This window comes from Furipterus horrens, unplaced genomic scaffold (assembly GCF_987537825.1).
Source record: "Furipterus horrens unplaced genomic scaffold, mFurHor1.1.pri manual_scaffold_4, whole genome shotgun sequence".
Lineage (NCBI taxonomy): Eukaryota > Metazoa > Chordata > Mammalia > Chiroptera > Furipteridae > Furipterus > Furipterus horrens.
The window spans coordinates 8783665-8809756 of NW_028327174.1; the positions used below are offsets into that span (position 1 = coordinate 8783665).

At 50.6% G+C, this 26092-nt stretch overlaps 1 protein-coding gene across 1 annotated transcript in view; it reads left to right on the top strand.

The window, feature by feature from the left end:
* Positions 1 to 26092, top strand: part of MYH9 (myosin heavy chain 9) — an 86260-nt gene that overhangs the window by 15061 nt on the left and 45107 nt on the right. The window contains exons 2-3 of the mRNA XM_090272515.1: positions 12878 to 13229; positions 17803 to 17959. Of these exons, the coding sequence (XP_090128641.1) occupies positions 12897 to 13229; positions 17803 to 17959 (490 nt within the window). The 5' untranslated portion in view covers positions 12878 to 12896. The remainder of the gene's footprint in view (positions 1 to 12877; positions 13230 to 17802; positions 17960 to 26092) is intronic.

A 26092-nucleotide genomic window follows, 5' to 3' on the forward strand; every position in this document is an offset into this window, starting at 1 on the left:
CCAGAGCTGCCCTGGGGAGATGACCTCTGCTTCCCCTGCACAGTCACAGTCGGGTTATCCTGATGGCTGCTTTGCGCTCAGCCCTCTTTCGTGAGATTCCGCTTTAACCCTTGGAGGGTAATGAAGAAAGAATCCTCTCGTCTGGTCATGTTGCCTTGGTGGAGACGAGGCTACTGCCAAGCCTCTTTGCTTTGAACTTGTAACCAGGGCCTCCTAAAAGTCCTTAGACTGAACTTGAGGGTGTCTGTGAGCCCCCTAAGATGGAGTGCCAAGGGGTTACAGCCTTCAAAGGAGTCCTTGATGGTTGCAAGTGTTAAGAACCACTGATTTAGAGAGATAGGACTTTTGAGTTTCCTGTGTAGTGTGTAGTGTGTGTGTGTGTGTGTGTGTGTGTGTGTGTGTGTGTGTAAGCAGATCAGCAGGCTGTTATGCACAAAGGTTTGTTCATTACATGGTTAGGTTATGCTGCCCCAGGCAGATAAAAAACGTGGGGAGCACCTTTCACAATCTCATCCCTGTACAGTGGCTTTCTTCTCCCATCTGATCTTTCTTGTATCACTTCTGGGTGCCTCTTCAGCGTGGGGCTGGCACTTTGGTGATATTTTGACTGTGGGAGATTTGATCTGTTGTCACTCTGGATACTGAGGAAACTGGGCTCTGCTTTTTCTGTCTTTGTGATCTTCCACCTGTGCTCCAGGTGCTCAAAGGATGTTTCCTCAGCCATATCCGGCAGGTCCTTTCACACATTCCTCCCAGCCCCTGAGCCTCTTTCTTAAGGGGGAGGGTGGGGAGCAGGGAAAGAGAGGGCGCGTAGGATACATTTGAGGTGGTCGTCATCAAATGACGGGAGCAGCGAATGGGAGAGGAACATGTCTTCCACAGAGCCTCGCTTTGGCTTTGGACTGAGCTTTTGGACAGTCGTGATGATGGGGGAGTCGCTGGACCAGTCCGAACCTCATCTACCCTGGTCCACTGAGTCAGAGGGGTGTTTTTCAGTCTGTCAATTGAGACTCATTGTTGGGTTGTGAAATTTAGGGGGTGGCAACCAGCATTTTTAGAAATGAAATGAAATAGATTTGAATCAAAAATATCAGTGCACATAGGATATATTTGTGAATTTTATTTTGTTTGATATGTTTGTGTGTATTTGTGATAAAAAGTTCTTACTTTTGTTTTTCCCTGTGGCTTGAGATAAGAAAGAAAATGTTGGTACGCCCACGATGAGATGCTCTGGGGAGGGTCTCTTTCAGCCCCAGCTTTATGTGGTTCCCACCTACATAAAGCTGAGCTGGATCTTCTCCCATCGCTCCAGCTGAAACTATAAATGGATCCCCTTGCAAATCAAAGTCTTTAACTGAAGTTCTTTACAAAATTCTGGGAAATGAGCTACATTCCTGGGGTGGAATAAATCATGTTGAGTTAGGCTAGGCAGGATGTGACTTCAAACCCCCAAAGTGGGCTGTGTGAGGCCAGCGCCTGTGAGTGACTCATTATGAGCTCAGTGGCGACACAGACTTCTTGAGAGAAGAGGCAAAAGTTGTGGGGGAGGGGAGCTGGCAGGCCTGGGGCACCACCAAGCATCGCTCCTCCGTCCTCACAATAGTTCTGCAGGCACTGCTCTGACCACATTGCAGAGATGGGGCTGGTGCTCTGTCCTGCTCCTCACAGCTGTCCTCGGGACTGGCTGTGGCACCTCCTTTTTACAAATGGAGAAACTGAGGCTTGAGGGCCATGTTAACGCAGCCAAGATTGTTCTTCTGTTAGGGGATGGGTCTGAAATTTTAGAGCCAGCCTGGCTGCTGCTTCCTGAGTCTGGTTCTTTCTAAGATGCCTCTTGTAAAGGTCATGAATAAGTTTATCACCATTCGGAAGGTCTCTTCTTTCAATGATGAAGCTCATTTGCAGAGTGACCTGAATGGCCCACTTGACCAATTCACAAAGATTGTGCTTGACCACCTGGCCAGTCACGTGTGTCTTAGATACAGAACAAAGATTAGTGAGCTGAGTCAGATTTAGCTGGAAGGGCGGGGGAGAAGAATAGCACAGTGATGCGGTGGTCCTGGATGGTCACAGAGGAGCCTCGGTCCATTCCAGGTTTTTGCTGCCTTTTGTGCTGAAGGGGGAAATAGCCACACAAGAGTCACTTACTTACATTTGAAAAATAAGGTGCCAGGACTATTGGGCTTAACGCTAGGCAATGGGTGGCAGAGGCCTGGCCGGGTGGCTCAGTCGGTTGGAGCCTTGTCCCGCCCACCATTAGGCTGCAGGTCTGCACCCAGGTCAGGGCATATACCAAGGTTGCAGGTTCGATCTCCAGTTGGGCGTGTCGGGGAGGCAGCCAATCAGTTTCCCTCTCACACCCATGTTTGTCTCTGTCCCCCTCCCTCTCCTTTCCTTTCTCTCTAGAATCAATAAATATATCTTCAGGTGAGGATTAAAAAAAGAAAGAAAGAACAGATGGCAGAGAATGTGGAGTTTGGGCCTTTTGGAGGCTGAAACCTACCCAGTTACTTCAATTTATCAGTGTTACTCAGCACCTACATGTCAGGCAGTGGGGACCCAGTGGGGACCGGGAGCCACTGAGGCCTTATAGCCCTCAGCCCAGTGGGGCTAGGGTCAGGACGGCTGTTGGTGCAAGGGGCTTCACTATTCTTTTTTTAATATTATTTAAACATTGTTCAGAATAGCAAGCTACTGAAGGCCTGCTGGGTTCTGGGCTGAGCAGTTTTCAAAAATTGTCTTTAGTTCTTGACGTTGCGTTGGGTTTCTCAGCTGTCGTGATGTGGATGCAGGAAGTGAGCACTTTCCCATTGAGACAGCGGCCGTATAATTAAATCTTTGCAGTGTGGTTATTTTTCTGCGTTGGGTTTCAGCAAACTGCTCGCATGCAAAGGAAAACCGTGCTCTCAGCAGAACCAAAGGGAAGGAATAGCTTCACTGCAGAACCTGAAGGGTTCACGTCGCCCTCGTGCAGGTGTGGGAAGCCCGAGCAAGCCCGGGAGGTGCTCTCTGCTGGACCGCAGGCCTGGTGTGGTCGGTGAACATTGCTAAGGGGCAGGCAGCCACAGCTGTCAGCCTTGGCAAACTGGGGGCAGGATCCGGGCTGTTCAGGAGGGGACATCACCCCCTGAAATTATTTGCTTCTCTTTGCAGTTTCTCCTGGACTGCTGAGTGAAAAAGCTCATTACTGGGTAGGTGAGACACAGGTGTGACCTCACTGCCCAAATACTGAACTGCTTTGAAAGCAAAATCAGGGCTCCAGTGCTGGTGACCTTCCTGCAGATCCACAGATCCGGCCAGCGATGTGGCCTCTCCCCATTGAGTGAAAGCTGCTTATCCTGCTGCTGATGTACCTGCCTGCCTCTCTCCCTCTCTCCTTCAACATTAGACGTGAGGGGGTGAGGAGGGGTTACCTTTGGAATGGTGATTTCTTGGACAGCCAGGTTCCCAGATGACACACGTGAGTGTAAACCCAAGCATTTGAAGCCATTCACTTCATTTCAGCAAGCACTGATTGAGGACCGTGTCGGTGCATTGCGCTGGGCTCAGGCAGCACCTGCGTAAGGAGTGGGGGGCAGCCCCTGCCTTTAAGAGTTCTAGGGGCCACGGTGAGACTGGCAGAGAGCAGTGGCTCTGGTGTAAGGCCCACTGCCTGGGGGAGCGTGTTAGGAAAGGCTGCTGGGCCGTCTGGGGGCATAGGCCACCCTCTGGGAGCCATGGCTAGAGTGGAGGGTGTCTGGCAGCTGATAAGTGCAGCAGCCTGGAAAGACAGTTGTGTTTTGAAGGCCATGGGCATCTTTCTCTCCAGGTGGGAAGGACTGCCGTTCTGAATGGGGCTGCCTTCAAGCTCTAACTGCTTTGTGCCCTGACTGTGCCCAAAGCCACGTATCTGTGGCCTTGAGGACAGGGGTAGTATCTTAGTGGAGGAGACTCACTTGGGTGCTTTGGTCTGTGTGACACATGATGCCCGAGGTCAATGGCAGGAAAGTTCCTGGGATGCTGGGGCCCTTCTCACTTGGGAGGAAACGATTGCGTGGGACAGTGACTCCCAGGAGTCTCCCTGAGCCTTGGGTAGTAGATCAAAGGGGGAATTCTTGCCTCATTTGTCCCTCTCTGTGTGGCATTTAATCGCTTGCTCCCTATTCTACTCATAGGACTCTTTTCTCTTCTCTTAGATTAAAAGTCCCTCCTGGCTAGTCTGTGGTACTTTCCAACTGCTGACCTTTCCCTCTTAAGTTGAGGTCAGGGAGGATGATCTTTTTAAAATACAAATCCGATGATGTCACCCTCCCCACATCCCACCTCCTGTAGTGTTCTCCCCTTGTCCCTAGAATAGAGACCACATTCCTCCACATGGCTGATAAGATCCTGGCATGCTTATCTCCTCCAGCTGCATCTTCAGCTACTGTCCCAGCTCCCAGTTCCTCACACACACAGAGGGAAAGAAACCTATGCACAAAATCCTGGTGTCATGTTTGATGGTAGGAGTTTGTCGGGGTCAGGGCAAAGTCAAAATGACCATAGGCCTCGCCTTCTTCAGTCAGGCAAACAGGAGCATTTCTCAGTGTTCTCTGGGACTCTCAGGCGTTCTGGAAAGTCCCTCCATGGGCCTCCGAGGAGGGAAGGGCAAAACGGGTGGGTGCTGGGGCTCTGGTGCTAAATTCCTCTCGGCCCTGTCTCTGGTCTGGTTTTCTTATCTGCTAAGCATCAGCACAGGCTGGGGTTGGAATACTGCTAAGGGAAACAAGTCCCAGCTTCTTCTGTAAGCAAATAACATTCCTGAGGTCAGGAGGGAGGGGGCCCTTTGCAGCCCTCCCAGTTCTCAGCAGCCTGTGGCCTCTGGGTGGCTCGAGGGTCCTCCCCCCTTCATAGCCTGGGGAGAATGAGCACCTTAGGGTGGGGGGCTGCTGTACAGTTGGCCCTGGGTGCAGAGTGGCTGACACCTCCCTGTAGATAAATGCTCTGATAGCCCTGGTGTTTATATAGGAGGCCCCTGTGCATTTATTACCTTTTTTGAGCTTGAATGCAGCATCTGAACTGAGCAGGTGACTTGTGCAGGGTCCCACAGCTGGTCAGTGCCAAGCCTGACTCAAATCTAGCTCTTCTGCCACTGGCCTCATGCACATCCCCCCAGACCTGCATTTTCCTGGGTCAGCTTCGAGAAATAGTTTCCTGTAGGATATTCCTGGGTGCTAAGCCTGACTGGACCAAGTGCAGTGGGTGTCCTTACTGCAGGCTTCTCCGAACCTTTCGTGTGCGTTGTGACTGCGTGTTCAACCTTGCTGGCCACAAAACCCTCTGGGAGTCACCGTACCATGGTACTGTGCCATGTTGTATGCTGTGGACTGATGTCAGCTGGTGAGTCACCGAACTTCTAGAGGCTTTCCACAGGCCTCAGGTGACATTCTAGGAAGGATTATGACTAATTAAATTAGGTCAGGAGGACAAGAGGAGCTGGGAGGGGAGTTCCTATTCAGTGTTGGATTCTTTGCTAGGAACTTGAATTACGACCACTTTGATGGTAGGCATTTTCTCCCTCTAGACTAGAGCTAGAAGATTGAGGCGTTTCAAGATCACAAGAATTGTGAGTGGGAGATTCAGACCCAAGAATACCTGACTCCAAATTCAACCCCGTTCCATTCTGCCTTCCCTTCCCCTTTCCCTTCCCCCTTCCTTTCCCCCTTCCTTTCTTCCTTCTCACCCGGACCCCTTGATGCTAGTGACCTTTGCGTAGGAGTTACTGTCTGAGCTACTGTGTTGGAGGCTCTGGGGATTCATGTCCTGCCTGGCGAGGCACTTCTGCCTCCTTTGCTTGATTCTCTTTTAAAATATTGGGCATTTAGCAGTCTTTAAAGGACAGTCTAGTAGTGGGCTCTGGGCAGATCCCTTGAAATGCAGTGTATGATAAGGACAGTTTCGCCTTGCTGCTGGTGTCATCCATGAGGGCTCTGGGAATCTTTTTGCTCTGAGGACTTCTCTGTTTTGAAATGATTTGGCTTGTGTACTTCACAGCTGGGAGAGTATTAAGCTGAGGTCTGGCTTCTCTGCAACATTTGCTCATTTAAATCGTGGTTCTCAACTGAGGGTGATTTTGCACCCCCATTCTCCAGTTCCCACCTTTGGCAATGTCTGGAGACATTTTTGGTTGTTACATCCGGGAATGGGTGCTACTGTTGATTAGTGAGTACAGGCCAGAGACACTGCTAAATATCCTACAATGCGCAGCGCAGTCCTTCACAAGAAAGAGTTATTTGGCCCCAAAGGTTCAAAGTGTTGAGGTTCGGGAACCCTGCCTTATCTAATCACAACATTTTATGGTTCATAAGAAACTGCACCCTCTTCTCCCTTGTCCCGGAACACTCTTGTACACGCTCCCCCTCGCCCTCTGCCTCCATCAATGTTCCATGCATCTTCCAGGACCCGGTTTAAATGTCATCTCCTTGAAACTGTCCCTCAAGCTTCCAAGTTTTCCACTGACTTACCCCTTTCTCTCTGTTCTCCAGCAAGCTGCTCGTTCTTGTATTCCTGCAGAGTCTTGTGTTAGAGCTGGCTGTTGACATGGCCTTCCGTCTGCCAGTGAATGTTCTACAAAGACAGGTGTCCTGTCTCATTGTTACATACATTTAAGGTTGAATTAAACAGTCCTGTGAGGCAGAGATGATGACGTGAAGAGTTGAGCCAGAGAGGTGGCACGCGCCCAAGCAAGTACTTCTTCTAAATCCACATGGGAGCTCTCTGTTGGGCACCCACCGTGCTTGGTGTTGGGCGCAGCAGTTAACAGGACAGAAAGCCAAGGGACTTGCTCTTTGCACTCTATAAAAAAGTCTAAGTTTTTTTTTTTTTTTTTAAAGAAGAATATATGAAAGGGTGAAGCGGGAGAGCTTGTATGTATGACCCATGGGCATGGACTTGGGGGAGGATTGCTGGGGGAGGTGGGTGCTGGGTGGAGAGGAGCAAATGGGAAAAAATTGGAACTATTGTAACAATATAATCAATAAAATATACTTAAAAAATAAAAGTCTAAGATTGGTGCTTTAGTTGTGTGTCTCATCCCTTGGGTCCTTTATTATCTTTGTGACAGTATTTTGGTACATAGATCCTCAATATGATTTGCTTGACTGAATAGGTAAATCTAATGGGTTTGAAAATTTCTGCTTTCATAGACCCTTCCTTCATAGTTAACTTAAAAGCGATGGCTGTGAAGAGAAAGTGAAGGGACGGGCTCACCTGTGCTCTGGGGCTCGCCCGCGTACATCAGCGAGTAAGCCGAAACAAGGCACCGGTGCCCGGGTTGAAGCCACCTCGGTCTTTGTACTGGAACCTTGGCTCAGAGAACTTACACACTTTGCTCGGGGTCGTGTCCCTCACCTTCTTACTTTTAGCTTAGCAATTTAAGGTGGAAGTGTGAGGAGTTTTGTATAAACCAGCACAAGGAGAATATGGGGTCTGCAGCTTTAAATTGGCAAATTAATGGCTGCTTTTACTGGTTTGCTTATAGTTTTTGTTCCCATGGCCAGTTTCAGTGGGAACTGAGCAGGGCAATGGAGCTGAATGGGTCTGAGTTTGAACCTGGGTTTTGGGACCTGTCCAAGCCTCATTTTTCTCACCTGTAAAATGAATATGATAATATAAGCCTCATGAAATGATTGAGGCTTGAGTGAGAAGGCAGGGCTTACCCTCTGTACTTGGTATCTTTAAGATGACTTGGGCTGACTTCAGAGCTCTAAGCCTAGAAGTTGGCCCATGGAAGGAGGGCTTTGCATAATCCCGGTTGTCTAGGAATGGAAACACTCACAGGCTTTGGACCAATGATTTGTCCTAGTAGAATGAATTCTGTCTTTAAGGGGCTAGCAGTTTCTTTTCCAGGCAAACACACAAATAAGTAAAAAGAGAACCAGAGGGAAGGAGGGAGGGAGGGGATTCTTTGGGAAAACAGGAAGGGGTAAAAGGTCCAAATGGATATTTGGGGGGAAAGGGGAGAAGGCAAATAATCGAGGAATTACATTTCGGGTTGAAAGCAGAGGTTTTTGGTTAACCTATTTACTTTCGGTTTCATCATTTCCTGAGTGTCCTAATTTAGCCTCTGGTGTGTCCTCTCGATTATGGCCTAAAAAGGCAACGACTTGGGTTTCTTGGAGTTGGACTGGCACCCACAGGAAGCCGCACGGGAAGGGCCTGGAAGGGCCTGCCTCAGCCTGATCTGCTCGCCAATGGGCGAGAGCGGCCTTCTTGCTCCTTAACTCCTTGCTGGCTGGCCGGGCCCAGCAGATTCCCAGGTGCCCCGAGGGTCCCCAGTCTGAGCCACCAAGCTCTTTCCTGCACACAGTTTCCTAAGTGCCGGTGTGGTTGCAGCCACATGAAGATCCTGCTCACGTGGGCATGCACACCAATGAGACCCACTGGCAAACATTCAGAAAACACATCTCAGGGCCATGAAAACGTCCAGATGATTTTTGATCCAGTACCTCCCTTTCTGGGAATTTATCTCAAGGTGGTCCACAAGATAAGAGGCAAAAAACCTAGTGAGTAGTGACTTTAAAAAAATCACTTTGGAATCTTATGTAGCCATTAAAAGTGGCCAATAACTTAGCCTTAGAGTTAGGAGTCCCGGATTTGAGAGTTTTTTGTTGTTGTCGTTGTTTCTTTTTTTTAAAAGATTTTGTTTATTTATTTTTGGGGAGAGGGGAGGGAGGGAGAAAGAGAGGGAGAGAAACATCAGTATGTGGTTGCCTCTTGCACGCTTCCAACTGGGGACCTGGCCCGCCACCCAGGCCTGTGCCCTGACTGGGAATCGAACTGACGATTATTGGTTCTCAGGCTGGCACTCAGTCCACTGAACCACACCAGCCAGGGCTGGATTTGAGGTTTTGTTCCCTTGGCTGTGTGACTGAGTGGAGGTACTTCCCTCTCAGAGCCTGTACATTGTCACCTGTAAAATGAAGCCTTTGGATAAAAATGGTTAACAGCCCTGACCGCTGTGGCTCTTTTGGGTGTTGTCCCACAACATAAGAGGTTGCCATTTCAATTCTTGGTCAAGGCGCATGCCTGGGATGCAGGTTTGGTCCCCTGTTGAGGAACGTGTGAGGCAAACGATCGATGTTTCTCTCCCTCTTTCTCCCTCCCTTCCCCACTCTCTAAAAATAAAAAATAAAAAAGATTAACAAACTATGGTCTATGGGGAAATGATCTTAAGAACTGGGAAAATGTAAACTATGAAATTCCACTCTTTGCTTTTAAGATAGTTAAAAATCAAGTGTTTCTGTGAACCAGGACTTAGAAGGGACCATTTGAAAAAGAGAAAACTGATTTTGGGGAAGGAGGTCAGGAATTTAGGGAGATATTTTTCTTTTATTTTGAAAAACTTTATGTTCAGTTTTTTAAAAAACGTTAAAGGGGCCACTTAGTAGGGTCCCAGGATGGGACGGGGAAAAGTGGCCGCATGCTGGCTGCTGCACTGAGTGGACTGCCTCCTTGGTACCCTTTCTCCAGGGCCCCCGATTTCACTTCTCACAGCTCTTGAGAGTGGCGGCTACTCCACCTGCGTCCTTAGAGATGAGCGGTGACCTGCCGGCATCCCTGGCTTCCCCACTGGGCATACAGGACTCAGCAGCTGCCGGGGCCTGCGAGTCTCTGTGCCGTACGCAGGTGGGGCTCAGCTGCAGCCCCGCGGCCTCCGAGTCCCTGAAAGTGGATGTTCCCGTACGGGCTGGGTCGCACTGTTTACTGTGATCTCTGTGGTCCTCCCCATCAGCCCAGCCGGCCTATTGATCTTGGCACTGCTGCTCCCCTGCGTCATTCCAGCAGAATTGTTGAAACCAGATAGCTCTGTCCTTGGCCTGGCTCGGCAGGGCCCTGCTGTGTTTAATGAAAAGTTCTACTCAGAGAGAGGCGCTGAGGCAGGTCGGCTGAGTGGTGGGCCTGGTGGGTTTTTCCCCCCAGCTGTGGCCTTCTTTGTGGCCCTGCAGCACAGACCCACCAACAAGCAGGCTGGGCCGGATTTCCAGGGCAGGCTTGGTGCCCAGGGTCTGCAGCCTGAGGGGAGCTCAGGTGCTGCTTTGATGCCAAGCCTCCAGGTTCTTTGCTGTTGGTCCCACCAGGGGCGGCGTTGCTGGAATGAAATGGAGTGTGACGAGGGCCAGAGTCACCTGGCCATCACTGATGGGCTGCTTGGAGCAGCTCGCAGGCCGGGGCAGGGAGAATACCGAGTTCATTGTGCTCTGCTCTTTGACAGGCCACATGGTCCACACCAGGAAGGTGCACTCTCAGACTCCCTGCCTGCTTGCTTAGTAAATATTTGTTGAAAGCTGTGGAATGCCTACCTCTGTCCTCCCTGCGGCCCACTCAGCTTATCCACAGCTTCGGCCCAGATCCAACACCAACCTAACTTCTTTTGTGAAACCCCAGGCACAAGCATCCTGGGAAGAGTCCAGGCCCCGGGGGCCAATGCTCTGGGTTAGGATCCTGCCTCATGACTGGGCTGGGAGACTGGACAAATGACTTGCTGTCCCTGAGCCTGTTCCCTCATTTATAAATTGGGGATAATAAAAGCTCTTTCCCAGGGTGACTGATGGTTAAGTGAGGTTGTGAATGAACAGAACTTGATGTTGATAGTATCTGCATACTAAATGACTGTCCCTTTCCCTCCTTCTCTTGGAGGACTTTTATAAAGGGCATGGGATATCCTCAGGTGTTTTCGCTGGGCTGGGTCCGTGGAACTCCTCATATCCAGCAGCAGACTTAGGATTTGGGGGGACAGGGTTCAGGTGAATCTCTTTTTGCATATTGATGGGAGATTGTGTTACCTTTTATGGGTTTGAGGTTTGCAGAAAGATGGAGAACCAGCCGCCTGTAAGGCCCTGTGCTCTGTGATCATTGCAAAATTTTTTTTTTAATTAAAACTTTTATTTATTGATTTGAGAGAGAGAGAGACTTCAACTTGTTGTTCCACCTCTTCATGCATCCATTGGTAGTTCTTGCATGTGCCCTGACGGGGGATTGAACCCTCAACTTGGGCACATCGGGATGATGCTCCAACCAGCCGAACTACCCAGCAGGGCTTGTTGCACGTTCTTGAGTGGAGCAGTGACCTGATGGGGAGACTGGTTTTGGGATCCGAGTCCTGAGACTTTGAGAGGCCAGCTGGCCAGCGGTCTGATAAACGGCAGACGCGCGAGGACAACTGGTGTTCACACCGGCAGAGAGAGGCCTTTGATTACTTGGAGGGGCTGGCCCGTGTAGAAGCAAGCACAGCCGGAAGTAAGCTGACGGTGCCCTGGGTGCTGCCACCTGCCTAGACCTGCACAAAAGACCAGGGCTGGCCAGGTGGTTTACTGCTGTCCTGTCCACGCCTTGTTTGCTGCTTCGTAACTCTGGGCCCTGCCTTCTCTTGGGGGGTGGTCCTTGCATGTGGGTGTGTGCCCCTGGTCCCCTGAGAGGGGAATGTAAACCCAGCCACCGGCTGGGGGAGCTGGGGAGGCTGTGCCAGGCTCTGTTCCTTGAACTTGCCTTCCCTCCTGTGGGAGGAGCGAGCAGGTTTCCTGGAAAACAGCCTCTCGTGGAGTGAGTCCAGGGGAGCCCCTTAGCCTTGATCTGGAAACCATTTAATGAGCCCAGATAAGGAGGCCTGGGCAGCCCAGACTTTTCCTTTTGTTTTCTCCCTCCCAAGCCTCCAGCCTCTTGGAGTCTGGAAGCATGAAAGCCTGTGTGACTCCTGGCTTCCTGGGCCTGGGATGAGGGGCTTGACCTCACAGGGGAAAAGACAGCCTGTGCTGTGAGTTAGGCAGGAGAGTATGGGCTGGCTCTGTCTTAGATAGACTCAGGGTTTCTGAGTCCTGCTTCTGGTTCACTCAGAGCAGCCGTCCTCCGAGCTGGTCCGGGCCTGAGCCTTTGACTAGGAGTCAGTTCTATGGTTACACTACGGGAAGGCCACAGGACCAGGGGTCTGGAGTTCTTCCTGGGCAACTCTGCACGAGCCCCTTACCTCCCAGAGCTTTTGTTTCCTCATCCGTAAAATGGGATGATAACACGTACCTTACCCACCTCTCAGGGCTGTTATGAGGACGACCTTTCTGGATGGTGAAATGTGTGTGAAAGCATTTTATGAACACTAAAACTACACAGGTGGAGGGGATTATTATTTCATCAGCTTTACTTTGCAAATGAGTTTCAAAAAAAGCAAACACACATGTGCTTGAGTTCTGCTGGCCCTTAATTGTGAAGACTGCCTTTTCACATTAGCGCCCCAGAAAGGGAAGCACCCTTCTTATTGTCCATAAGGTTTACGGGAACCCGATTTCTTTTCTTCTCTTGCCTTATTTTTAGGGCCTGTGCTATTAAGACGGAATTAAAATCTATTGGCAACATATTGGTGTTTTCTTCTGGTTGACTCCTTGAAATAAAAAGTTTTTTAAACTGGAAACTTCTACCATTTGTGATTATAGTCAGTAGCCTTTTATTTTTTGCTAATTAGGAACTTGTTTTTGTTAGAAGACCTCTTAAATTGTGTGGTCACTTTCTTGCCTTTGCAGGCGTAGCAGAGTGACTGTAATTGCATCTACCTTTGAGATCCTTAATGCTCATCATTTGGCATAATAGTTGTTTATAGATTAGTCTGATTGTGTATTGATCCTTGGATATACCTGACCATTAAGTTCTTATAGCATCCCTGATATCAACTTGTTTTCTCAGTGATATACATCTTTCTCCCAAAAGTAGAAGCAAGAAAATTCTCGCAAATTGTGCAGCCTGGTTATATAGAGTTTTACTGCCCTATAATGCAATACAGTTTGCAAAGATAAGAGGTGAATGTTAGGGTTTCTTGTGTGGCTAATGGAGTTAGATACAGTATATCTAACGTTTGTCCTTTTCTCTCTCTTAGGTCCTGGCTGTAAGTCACCATGGCGCAGCAAGCTGCTGATAAGTATCTCTATGTGGATAAAAACTTCATCAATAACCCCTTGGCCCAGGCTGACTGGGCTGCCAAGAAGCTGGTATGGGTGCCTTCTGACAAGAGTGGCTTTGAGCCTGCCAGCGTCAAGGAAGAGGTGGGCGAGGAGGCCATTGTGGAGCTGGTGGAGAATGGGAAGAAGGTGAAGGTGAACAAGGATGACATCCAGAAGATGAACCCGCCCAAGTTCTCCAAGGTGGAGGACATGGCGGAGCTCACGTGCCTCAATGAAGCCTCTGTGCTGCACAACCTCAAGGAGCGTTACTACTCAGGGCTCATCTATGTAAGTGGGGCCCGGGGCCCGGGGTCTGCCTCACCCCTCTCAGGTCCTGGGTGCTGGCCCTCTGGGAAAGAAGGGGGCTTAAAGGAGCTTCAGCATCGGAACAAGTGAACGGAATACTCTCGTAACATTACTTTCATCTCTTCTCTACAAAGCCAAAAACACAACAGGAACCCCTTTTTAGCCAGGTGCAGGAGAACATGACGTGGGTGAGGTAGCTCACGCACTGGCCTTGGTCCTCAGACTTGGTGGAGGTAGGAAAGTTCAGGCCCGTGTGCTCAGTTCCTTCTCAGGGAGGGGAGTGCCGTGTCCTGGTTTCCTGCCTTGTTCCTCCTGCACCACCGGGCCCCCTCCGCCCCCGCCCCCTGCGTCTGTCAGTGTGGCTTACTTCCCTGAGCAGTGTGCTTCGAGCAGGGGCAGGCTACCAAGAGGAAGACTTGGACTGCTCGTTCGTTCAGCACTTGAGCCTGGTTCCATGCCAGGCTCAGAGTACAGGGGACAGCATGTACAACGGCCCACAGCATGCAAAAGATAGGAGCGGCTCTTCTCTTCCCACCAGCTAGCTGCATTTGCAGAAAGATGGCACGTCACCATTGTAGAAAATGCCAGGAGATGAGCATTACCCATGCCCTTGGTAATAGGCTCCCAGCTCTTACGGCCCTGGGGTCACAAAGTTCTTTCTATAATATCATCCCAATTTCTTCTGTTCACGTGAAATATAGTTCCTTCTGTTTCTATCCTCAGTAGGGAAGAAATATCTGGTTTTTATTATTCCCAAAATAACTCTTTATTTAATTATGCTGTTATATTCACCTTGGCCTTCTTGGTCTTGGAGCTGAATTAAACATTCTCAACATTTTTTTGAACTGGAGGAAGAAAGCATTTCGATCATTACAACCCTCTCATTTTGTCGAGAAAAAGACTAAGTCTCAGCCTGAGGGGTTTGCCCCTGATCACACATGTCATAAAAGGAGGTGCTGGGCTCATCCTATTACAGGGATGGTGAGAGGCTCCCACAAAGCCAGTCATTTTCTTTTCTATACAGTTTCAGGGTGACTTCACACATTTCCCCAGGGTTCTACCCTAACCCCACCAGACTGGTATTTCTGAGAGCCATGCAACGTGCCAGAGCCCTCTGTTTTGGATTGCCCAGAAGTCCTGATTGGGCTAGACCCTGTGCCAGGACTGGATTACCTTGCTGGTTGCTAAACTGGTGTATGATAATGAGGTCCTTGTTTCTTGCTATTGATGACCACCCTTTCGGGGATGAGCTTGATTAGTCAAGGGACCTATTAATAAGGAGACACACAGAACTGTCTACCTGGGAAAGTCCTTCTGCATAGACAACCTACCCCAACCTTCTGATATGGCCGGTGTCAAGAATTAAGGCCCAGAGAGGGCAGGGGGCTTATGCGTAGCTCACACCGTGAGGTGTTGGAGGGGCTGAGACTGGAATTTTGGTTTCCTGACTCTCCACCCAGTTATCTCTGTTTCTTGGTGAGAATATTGTCTGGACCAAATTGAAAACCCCTGCCCCAGGGATGTTAACCACTGAAATTCAGGATTAGTGACCTGCAGCAACAAATGCACTTTAAGGAAGTATCCCTGTCTCCCTCTGCTCGGGTTGTACTGGTCTCACTGTTCACCGTGGGTCCTGTTAGAGATTTGCTGTGTGTGAGGCACGTCGGACGGCCTGCGGTTGCCCGTCTCAGCGGGTGCACATGGTCTTTCCCTGCCACCCACGGGGATGTTAGTTCTCCAAGTGCATTAGTGGTAGTTGCTTCCTCTTCTGAAAGCCGGAGTTTCTCACTCAGGCTGGCATGGTGGGTAGACCTGAGCCTTTTCTCTAGAACTCTCTGGCTTAGAGGCACAAACTCCCCTTTTTGCTTCTACGCCGTCACCTCCTGTGTGACACTTAGGAGGAGTCCCAAGTGTCACCACCAAAGGGGGCATTGATTGTCTCTGCAGTTGCCCTAATGAAGACCCCAGCAGGTGCAGAGCTGCGGGGAGATCAAAGTCACTTGGTGGGGCTGCCTGGGCAGGGGGTCCCCCACTCCAGCAGTCCACCTCTCTGCACACGACATTCCACATTGCAACACCCAGAGCCTTTGTGCAGTATGTTTGCCTGGCCTTATGGGTGGTGTGGCTAATTCTGCACCACAGCTGCTCTGTCTGTTTCTTCGGGGGGGGGGGGTGAGGCCTTGGGAAAGGGGGTGGTTGGGTACAAAGAGCCTCTGTGGCCCGTGAATGGAGCAGCTTCCTGGCGTGGCCTGTGTGGGAGCAGAGTCACTTGCTCAGCGTCTGCGCTTCCACAAGCACCCAGAGAGAGCGGCCTGTAGTTGAGCCTCCTTCCTCCCACCTGAGCTGCTGTGTTCACGCCCCAGCACCCATTGTCAGTTTGATCAAACCCACTGATGTGATGGAATTAGCCCAGAGAACTTTGAGGCCCCACAGAACTCTGCACGGGCCCATCTGCCCACCCAGCTGTCAGAGAGACTTGTCCTTGTAACCCGCAGCCCTTTCTGCTGTCACCAGCAGCTGTTCCCAAACATCTGGCTCTGTGGCATGCCCTAACTGGGTGGCCATGTGTCCTTCACTTTCATCGGCCCGGATTTCCTAGAGGGTGGGTTTTCGCAAACCCCGGGAACAAAGCTCGGTTGTTTCTGAGCTCCTGAGATGACCTCGCTGCTCCCTGGCCTTCTATCTCGTCCCTACCCGCCAGTCGCAGGGAGGGAGAACAGGAGTCCCGGCCGCACTTCCGTCTTCCCATAGTACCTGAGTCTCAGCTTGCCAGCACCATGTTCGGGCCTCTCTGCTTCACATCTTTTCCCAGTCCCTTATGTAAAGACTAGTTGGCGGGAAAGCAAATGACTGATTATCCCAGGAAAATAGGAAATGAAGGGCTCTGCATTCCCTCCTCCAGACAGAAGAGGCAGCCAGACCCATTTATTCATGCCCAAACTCCACTGCTCTTTTGCATGCGGACCCGTGTATGGTTGGTGGGTCCTGCTGGAGTTCTGCTTTCTGTCTAATTTCTGCTTGGGACATCTAAGTACTATAGCCCTTGGCCCACGCTGGGTAGGGCCTCTATCCTCATGACTGCTTCCTGGGTGGACCCTGTCTGTCGGTTTAGCCACAAGGTCCATCCTTAGTTTTGGTGGGAATAGAGAGGGCAGAGGTGCAAGGGGCTGGGTTGATCCATAGTGCAGCCCCTCAGACTTTGGCTACTGTTGGGTCAAGGGGCAAAACCATGGACAGTGAGCGTGGAGGCCACTCGTAACAAGAACAGCAAAAAGATGTGAGGAGCTCAGAGAACTGGCCTCCATGACCAAAGAGGTGTGTACCGGAGGGCATGAAACCGGATCTGCTCCCAGCTCCGTCATTAACTGCCTAGGGCTGCAGGTGTGTGTGCATCATGGCGTCTGGGCCTCACTTCACCTGCCGTCTTCTGTCCCCATTTTACAGATTGAGATGTGGAGAGAGAGAGAGAGATTAAGAAACTTGCCCTTGCTGGGACTTGAACTCAGACACATGAGTCCAGGTTCTGATTTTAACCTGGTCAAGTCAGACTTGGAGTACTGAGTGTATTTTTGGATGCCTCACATTAGGGTATTGACTGATTGGATTCCTCTAAGAGAAGACCTGAGTCTTGGGGAAGGCTCACAGGGGACAGGAAAGTGGTCTAAGTTTTTAAGAGCTTTTCACATGAAGTCTCTAGAACAGCGGTTCTCAACCTGTGGGTTGCGACCCCTTTGGGGGTCGAACGACCCTTTTGCAGGGGTCGCCTAAGACCATCGGAAAACACATATATAATTACATATTGTTTTTGTGATTAATCACTATGCTTTAATTATGTTCAATTTGTAACAATGAAAACACATCCTGCATATCAGATATTTACATTACGATTCATAACAGTAGCAAAATTATAGTTATGAAGTAGCAACGAAAATAATTTTATGGTTGGGGGTCCCCACAAAATGAGGAACTGTACTAAAGGGTCACGGCATTAGGAAGGTTGAGAACCACTGCTTTAGAAGATTCCAGGAGGTGTGGTATCTGTCTGTGATCTACTAGCCCACAAAGAGTCTTGCTGGTTGAGGAGCACAGTGAGTGCTTCCCAGGGCTAGGAAAGTTTAGGCTTAAATATCTCCAAGAGTCCTTCAGGGCAGAATAATTTGCATTTCCACACAGTTTTCTCCCTGCCACTGAATCCTTTTTCCTTTGTGCATCTCACGAAGACAAACATCTCTTTTTGTCCTTGGAATCAAGTTTTGTAACTTCTTCTGTCAGTGAAACTCACCACGGACCTTGCCTGATGCACATGCTCATCTACATGCAAAGCCTGCAGCTGTTATGCCATTGAGGGAGGACTGTCACCAAAAGAGCAGAGATGGTGCTGGTGCCCCACGGGGCAGCAGGTCTGCGGAGCAGGGCCCAGGGAGCGCAGGCCTCTGGGGCGCTTTCACATCAGGCTGACTTGGGGCCTCAGAGGCAGCAGATCTTTGCCACATTGTTTGCCTGTCACTGACAATGAGACTTCCTAACCCATTCCTTATGCTGCTCTTTTCTTTAGACCTATTCAGGCCTGTTCTGTGTGGTCATCAATCCTTATAAGAACCTGCCCATCTACTCTGAAGAGATTGTGGAAATGTATAAGGGCAAGAAGAGGCATGAGATGCCCCCTCACATCTACGCCATCACAGACACCGCCTACAGGAGTATGATGCAAGGTGAGTGCCACAGCCTTCCCAGGGGCTGTCTTCACCTGCAGCTGGTCGGTGCCTTCGCAGGACCCCCCTCACTGGTCACAGTGGTCTGGTGGCTGGATCAGTGGCTGATGGACTGGCGATGGGACTGTGCATTGTGGAGGTCTGTAAGCCATTGTGTAGGAGTCAAGACTGATGGCTATCAAAGGATATGTTAATATGTTGATAGAAAGTTCTAGAAAGTTTACTTATTTTCCCAATTTCTCATTCTTATCAAAAGCTCCTGTATCAGTCCCCTCACTCTGGGCCCCTTTTTCTATCAGTTATTCACTCTCCTTCTTGTGAATCACCTCTTGCTCCCTTTCCCACAGTCTGGAAACGTGCTCGAGCTTTTCCCACTTAAAAAAGAAAAGAGACACAAAGACTGTCCTGAATTCTGTACCCCACCCTAGCTTGTCTCTGCTCTCTCTGTCCTCTCACGGGAGAGTTTTTTTAGAGGAAGTGTCAGTGCTCGTCTGGCCCCGCCACTTCTTGAGACTGTCCCACAAAGCTCACCCTCACTTCTGTGTTGAGAAATGCATTGTACTCATGAGTTCTTATTTTACTTACCCTCTCGCCAGCATTGGACAACGTTGACCATTCCCTTTCGAAAGTCCTTCCTTCCTGTGACCGTCTCTGGTTCCCCTGATCTCTGCCCTCCCCATCTATGTACTTCTTCCCTGTTACTCCCCCTTCCCCCTACACTGGTGCTCCTCAAGGTCTTGTCCACTCACTTTGCGCATTCCTCTGGATGGAGGCCCCCTTCACTCAGGCAGCTTCTCCATCGCTTCTGGCTGAGGGCTGGCACTGTCCTCTGAGCCCCACTTGCTCCCAGCTGCCATTTCTCCACTCAGCTGTTCATCCAAGCCTGGGACCTGGATCATCTTGTGCTCTCCTCTCTCTTTCTCACCCCTTTTTCCAGGCCATTCAGCACTTGCTATAGATTTTACCTCTTGTGTTGTTTTGACCTTCTGCCACTTCTTATCCACCTGGCCCTGGCCTTAGTTCAGGGCCCCACAATATTTTATCTGCAAAATTGTTATGGCCTCTTAACCTTCACTCTTAATAGAGTCCTCTCTCACTGTTTCCACCAGAGAGTTGTCTTTCTAGAATGAAATCTGATCATATCCCAATTTGAAATCATGAAATATCTTGAAAAGGCTCCTTGTTGCCCCCAGGGGGGCCTCTCCAACCCTCCAGCAGCCCACAGTGCCCTCTGTGACGCCCCCGCCATCCTCCTCAGGTTCCCACTACATGGAACGCCTTACATTTCTCTAACAGGCCTTTCTGCCCCAAACCACCATACCTGCTCCCTCCGCCTGCAATGCCTGGCAAGTCCTTATTCTTTTGTTGAAGACAGGACTGAAGCGTTAGTGCCCTTCAGGGAGGCTGTCTGGGTCAGATTGGCTTAAGAGCTCTGGTTACGCTTTATTTGAATTAGATGTTTACATATTTATTTTTCTCTCCTAGACATGGACAGGGCTCATGTTGCCTTATATTCTCAGCACTTAGCCAGGCACCTGGCATATGGTTGCATTTTAAGTAATTTGGAGTCAAGTTCAACTTTCAGGCAGGGCTGTGTTCTCATATCTTATATTGACAGCGATTTTTCATGTCCTATTTCATGTGCATCCTTTATTTCTTTAAACTTTGTAATCTAGGCAGTGATAGTGATGCATCTTGTTGTGTTAACAGCTTTGTCTCTGGTTTTGTGGTTTAAAATGGTAGCATGGCCCTGGCTGGTTAGCTCAGTTGGTTCAATCCCTCGTTAGGGCACATAGAAGAATCAACCAATGAATGCATAAAAAGTGGAACAACAAATCGATGTTCCTTTTTCTTTCTCTCCAAAAATCAATAAAGTAAATAAATCTTAAAAAAATAGATAAAATGGTAGGATGTGGGTCTGTTTGTACTATACACATAGTCCTGTGCAGAAGGTGTTGGATCGCCAAGCTTGATGAATTATGTATGATGTACGAATTTGGCCTAGTCTTTGGCTCATGTTCCCATCTATCAGAATTCCTTGAGGAAGCCACCAGCCCTTTAGTTCTAAGGTAGGATGGCGGTTGCAAAGTGCTGATAACTAAAGCAGTCTGGTGGGTACGTGCCAGTTCTTTCCTGGCTCTTTTAATTGGCCAAATGCAAGAAGCACATCCTGGAGTCGTCCTGAGCTCTGCACTGCTGAGTCAGGGATGCTCTCACACTTGGATGCTGGACTTGACCTGTGGGCTTTCTTCATTTTTAGACAAGCTGGTATGACAAAAGCAATGTTATGATGCAAAGCATGGCACTAGGAGTTGACATTCTTGGAACTGGATTTCCCTACAACGTGTAGGATAAGAGTTTGTGTTTCATTTGTTCAACAAAAACAGCAACAAAAAATAGAGGGGCGAAAGTCAGCTCTCCAGGTCGGAGATCATTTTAAAAAATAAAAAAACTATGCAGAGGGCTGGAACTTTCCTTTGTACTAACCAGGAAGTCTTGGCCATAATGGAATGGCCTTCATAGGAACTGAGGAGCTGCCCCAAATGATGAGGGCACGTGGGTGGTGTTTTCATCTTCTGGAGACCAAAATAGGAAATTCATTTGCGGGCCTGGGGAGCTAAGGTCCTCGAGCTTCTTTTTAACGGTCTGCACAGGTGCTGGGTCCACAGACTCTGACCCTCAGTCTGAGAGGTTTTTACTCACCTTCAGGTTAATTTTTGACTTGCTGTTTAGTTCTTAAACTTCCGTGTTGACTAACTGAGACGTTTCCAAGTTCCTCTTGTTAATGCACAGCTGACCTGCAAAGGAATTAGCAATAGGTTTCTTGCTCTTGGAGGAAGTTAATTAACAGAAGTTGCCCCTGTCATGACAAGATGGTTCATCAATAAAGAACGTTCCTGAGGAGGGGCCTTTGGTTCTCACCTTAAGTCGGGTGTCAGCAGGGCCCCTCCAGGTCCATAAGCTGTTAGAACGAATGCCTCTCTTTTGGAGAGCATATCTTAGCACATGCTAAGATAACAGGTTTGTTTTCTGCCACTCACATCTTAAAAGGCAGGGCTAGGTGGTTCCTTTTTCTGCTTTTTCTTTAAACAAGAAGTAGAAAAAAGATTTCCTCTCTGCTGGTTGTGGCTTACGACAGACTAGCATTTAGTCTGGCAAATAGGGTAGTTGGTGGCTTTGTCTGGGGACTTCTATGAAATGAGTTGTTTGACCCTTCCAAGGAACCTCCCTCTGTCTTTCGTCTCTTAAATGTTCTCGTTTGCCTGCAAGCTCTGATTTACGTCTGTCGTCCTGGAGTTAGTATTAATAGTCCCCCCTTTCCCTTTCAGAAGCATCCCAGTTTAGATGATAAATTATGTGGTTACTCTACCTAAGTCAGGGTTTCTTAAACTTGACGCGCTTGACATTTGACGTCAGATAATTCTCCTTTGGGCATGGGAAGCTTGTCCTGTGCTTGTAGGCTGTTTAGCACCATCTTGGCCTTTATCCACTATATGCCAGTACTACCCTCATCTTCTAGTTGTGGCAACCAAAAATGTCCGCATATACCGCTACCAGATGTCCTCTGGGGGGCAGAATTGCCCTCACGAGAGAACCATGGGACTAAGCATTGCAGACTGGCTTTACTCTGAATGCTGACTCCCATCAATGGATAGTGGCTTGTGTAGCCCCATGTTGGCAAGGATCTGAGATTCAGTGCCAGGGCATGCCGGGATAGATTAGTGCGGTCTGCCATGGGCACAGGATGGGGCACGGCAGCATATGGTGTCCTGCATTAGACCACAGAGGTAAGAGATGGAAAGTACGAGAATGTCAAGAGGTTTAGTACTTTATCCTGGCCCTAGAGGCCCTGGCAGTCTCATTGGAATGACGAGACGTATTTGTACACAGAGATCTGTGGCCACAGCTATGTCACAGGTGCTGCCTACACCTGGTGCCACCACGGCTGCAGCCAGGTGTCTTGGGAACTGGGAGGAAGGTGTGGGCCCTGAGGCCTGGGACGGCTGGAAAGGCACCGTGGTGGCAGGTTTGTGTCAAGCGGTTACAGTGCAGCCCAGACGTGCGTGGCACCGTTTTGTTTGTTGCTTTAATCCTCAGCCTGGGGTTTAATGAGAGTTGTGACGTAGTTGTTTCTCCCTCCCGACCTTGGCCTTCCCGTTTGGTTCATATGTTGCCATGGCTGTTAATGGGTCTTCCTGTCTTGGGGATTGAACCCCAGCCCTCAGGACTCTCCATAAAGCCCAAACTGGCTGAGGCCAGGAGGCCAAGAGCATAAACTCTGTGTAGCTGCCCCTTGCCAGGCGGACATCAGCCCTAGGGGGGAGTAGGAACCTGCCCACGGCTGGTACAAGGGCTGCCCTCTGTGGATAGAGTGCGGCTAGTTAAGGAATCTGACTTGAGCCCAGTTCTCTCTCCAGAAAGAGTAGGAAAAAAACCACCCCTCTTCCACATTAATTAGTTAGGACGCAGGTCACTTTCAGTGGCTTTATGGTATTTTAATGGACTCCCAGCATTTCTGGGGGCGTGGCAGAGGGTCTGCTTTCCTTCCAGGCCTCAACCCAAGAGCTGTTTAACCCTGTGCTCTGCTTCTCAGCGGAAGCCGCCCCGGAGGTGGTTGGTCACCAAGCAGTTGCTCAAAGCGCCCTGTGTGTGTCCGCGTTCCTCTCAGGGGTTGCCTAACATTTGGGGGAACAGAGAGGGTAGAACTTCAGCGCTACCGTAACACCTGAGTACGACCCTTCTCATTCACAGGAAAAGGGATGAGCCCAGAAATGTTAGCTGCCTTGTCCAAAGGCCCGGAGCTGGGCAGCTGCAGAAACTAGGGTCTCCTGACTGTCCCGGGGCCCCTTCCCCGGGGACTGGCATTCGGAGGAGCTCTCCGCTCTGGCCCGTGGTTTGGGGGAGGCACAGACCCCCTTCCCGTCTCTGCACGCTTCCTACCCCGGGGGTGGCTGCTCCTGAGGAGCTCTCTGCCTTCCAGGGTCTTTCTGCGGGAAAGCGCCGTGCCGGTGAGAGGCGGGGGTGCTTCAAAGGTGCAGTAAGCATGGCTCTGAACAGGCCCGCCAGGCCGGGCGGCTGCGGAAGCCACAGACGCGATGACTCCACTTAAGCAGGAATGTGCCAACCAGGAGGCTCACCCGGCCAGCTGTCGGCACACAGAGGCCGCTGTCTGCAGAGAGGTCTGAGGGGGCCTTTCGCCCGCATGTGCTGTGGGGACAGCGTTGGTTCACCCCAAGGAGTGTGCTCTGTGCCTGCACGTGGTCCCACATGTTAACTGAGCACCCACTGTGTGCTTGTCGTGACCCTCCCTGGAGGAGGTCAGGGGCCAGCCTTGAGAGGCAGGTAAATAAACTTTAGGAGGAGAGTGAGAGTCTAGCACAGAGGAGGCACCCCACTTAGCCTTGAGGGTGCTGGGGTAGCGTGGGGCTTTGATAATGACATAGCCTTCTGTGGTCGGTCACCAAAGAGGGTCTGCCGGGCCTTAGCTTTCGGGAAAAACTCGTCTTGCAAACAGGAAGTGTGGTGTGGAGAAGAGAGCATGGAGCTTGGACTGGATTTATATCAGAATCTGACTCTGTCACTTCCCCGATTGTGACTGGGGTGTGGCAAGTTCACTTACTCTGACTGGGCCTTGGAGGACTCAAGACGGCTTCTGTCCTGCGGGAAAGTGCCCCTTAGAAGGTAACGAGGAGTCTGGCAATGCAGTTTCTTGACTCAGCTGTCCCTGCCTGCAAGTTGTGCGTTCCTTTAGTCCGCACTCCCGCTGCTTAGTGAAGGTGGTGACCCGGTGCTTCCTCCGGGCAGGCGTCTTGCTCTCTTTAAACAGCTTCTCTGGGGGTTCAGGCTCTGGGTAGCAGCACGCACAGGAAGTGGCTTGTCAACGCTGCCTTCCCTGCAGTGACCACATAATACACAGGCATGCACTGGCAGACAGGGTCTCCAACTCGTCTCATCTAGTCTGCAGACCCGGAGAGGGCCTTCGGGTCCACATGGCCTCTGTGACGCCTCCAGAGAACATGGCGGGGCTTTTGGAGAGTGCCATGTGTGGTCTAGAGACTGTTCTTTAGCATCAATGAAGGGATGGGATGTACTTGCGAGGACCTAGAGGGGGGCTCTGTGGCAAGCAGCGCGGGGTGCACTCCCAAACATGGAGCCTGGATCTGGGAGCGCTTTCCTAGGGCCCACCCTGGGAGGCTGCTCTGTCACGCCCCCAGAAGGGAAGCCCAGCCCCTGGAGTGGTCATGCCTGCCCGTCTCAGTTCTGTAAAACATTCTTTCTAGAAGAGGAATCTGTGGTTCATGGGTCCTTCTCAGGCGTTTCAGCTTTGAGTTTGCTTTTTTGTTTTGTTTTTATTTTAACCCAACGGACCCACTGTGCTTTGCTCTGTGCCGATTGAAGTAGAAGAGAAGAAAGAAGTGTCTTCTCGGAACCTGAAACTTTGGGGGTGATTGAAAACTTGGCCCAGCGTGTCTGTTACTGCTCCCCCAATGCAAACAACAAAACCTCACTGCGAAGCCTCTAATGGCCAAGCTGCTTGGGGCGTTCAGCCTCCTGGACGCCTCCCCTGCTGCGGGGAGCACTGCCGCCCAGCCCGTTTTTCCTGTTCTCTCAGTGCTGGCCCTGCTGCTCTGTGTCAGGGACGGGCAGCGGTGCCTTAGGGGCAAAGGGTTGCTTTCCGTCCCTGCCTGCTTGCTGCAATTAAGCTATCAGGTGAGGATTCCCTAAAACTGAAGAGAAAAGAGAGCTGAAAGTTGCAGGGATAAAAGGACAGATTCTGTAAGTGGCTTCTGAAAAATTCCTCTTGCCTTGACCAAGGTTTTGGTCCAGTGTCCACCTTCGTAATAAATTCTGAGGACGTGAGGTGCTCTTTTGGCAAACGAACAGTGCCGATTGGGGCTCAGGATGTCATTCCAGCCAGCACAAACACAATGGGGCAGAGGCCTAAGCTGAAAGCCGAGGAAGGAAGCCATGCTCTGGGAGCGAAGTCTAGCCTTTCATTTCATTTGATTGCTCCTTCCCCAAGGTGACCGGGACCCCTGGCTTCTTCAGGAAGCATCTCCGTGTGCCATTATTGTTCATCTCCCAGCACTCTAGTTCCTGGTATTCTCCAGCAAGGTTGCCCCAATTCATGGAAAGGGCGTTTCGCAAAGTCCATTGTTCTCTTCGCAGGGCTGCTTGCTCCAGTGTTGAGCCCAGTTTCCCTGAGCTTTGCCTGGCAGTGTCTGTCTCGTTCCCTGTTAGTGGCCTGCCGTCCTCTCCTGTCCTCCTCTTTCTCCCGCTGAGGGCCCAGCCTGTGATCCTGGCTTAGTCCTTTCTGCACAGGGCTCTGCCAGGGTGCCTCCTGCCTGCCTTTCCTTTTCTCTGAGGGGAATGCTGGGGAAGAGCAGGGCAGAGCTGACCTCAGGGTGGCGTTCGCTGTGGGCCGTCAGCACTCACATGTGGCTTTTGAATTTCCCTCCGCCCTGACAAACGTGTCAGAGCAGCAACCCCACAGGGGAACGTGCTGGCTCCTGGCCCCACCCCTGAGAAAGGCGGATAAACGGTGGATTCTGGCAGCCTTAGCTGTGCTCTGGGAGCTCACCTGTGTGAGCTGCTGGGTGCTTCTTGGCTGAGAGAAGGCTGGTGTGGGGCCTTGCTTCCGCTCCGATATAATGAAAGCTATAAGAGCGGTCCCTTGGGCTTCTTTCTAATTATCAAGGTGGCTGGTGGGGAGGGCCCCGGTTTTCTGCCTCCTGTAACTGGGGTCTAGGGCCTCCTGAGCAGGATTCACACCTTGGCCCTAGGTGGTGGTGGGGGCATGTGTGGACGGAGGCCCTGGGCCAAGTCCAGCTGGCTTCTGGCTTGGGCTGCTGCCCTGGTCGGGCCTACCTTTGTGTCTTGGAGAGAACGTTGTCAGTGACCATGTTGTGTGCTTGGGAGCCACCGGCAGGGACTGCCTTATCGCTGGCTGACGGCGAGGCAGGCAGGCTGCCAGAGGCTCCATGACACTGGCCTCTGCGGCCTGGCACCCACCTGCAGCGTCTGCTAACATGAAGTGCTACTTTGTACCTGCTCGTTCTCACCTCTGCTTCCCAAGTGCTTGTAACCCAAGCTCATGAATTGGGCTGGCTTTGGAGAAAGTGGCAGACAGCT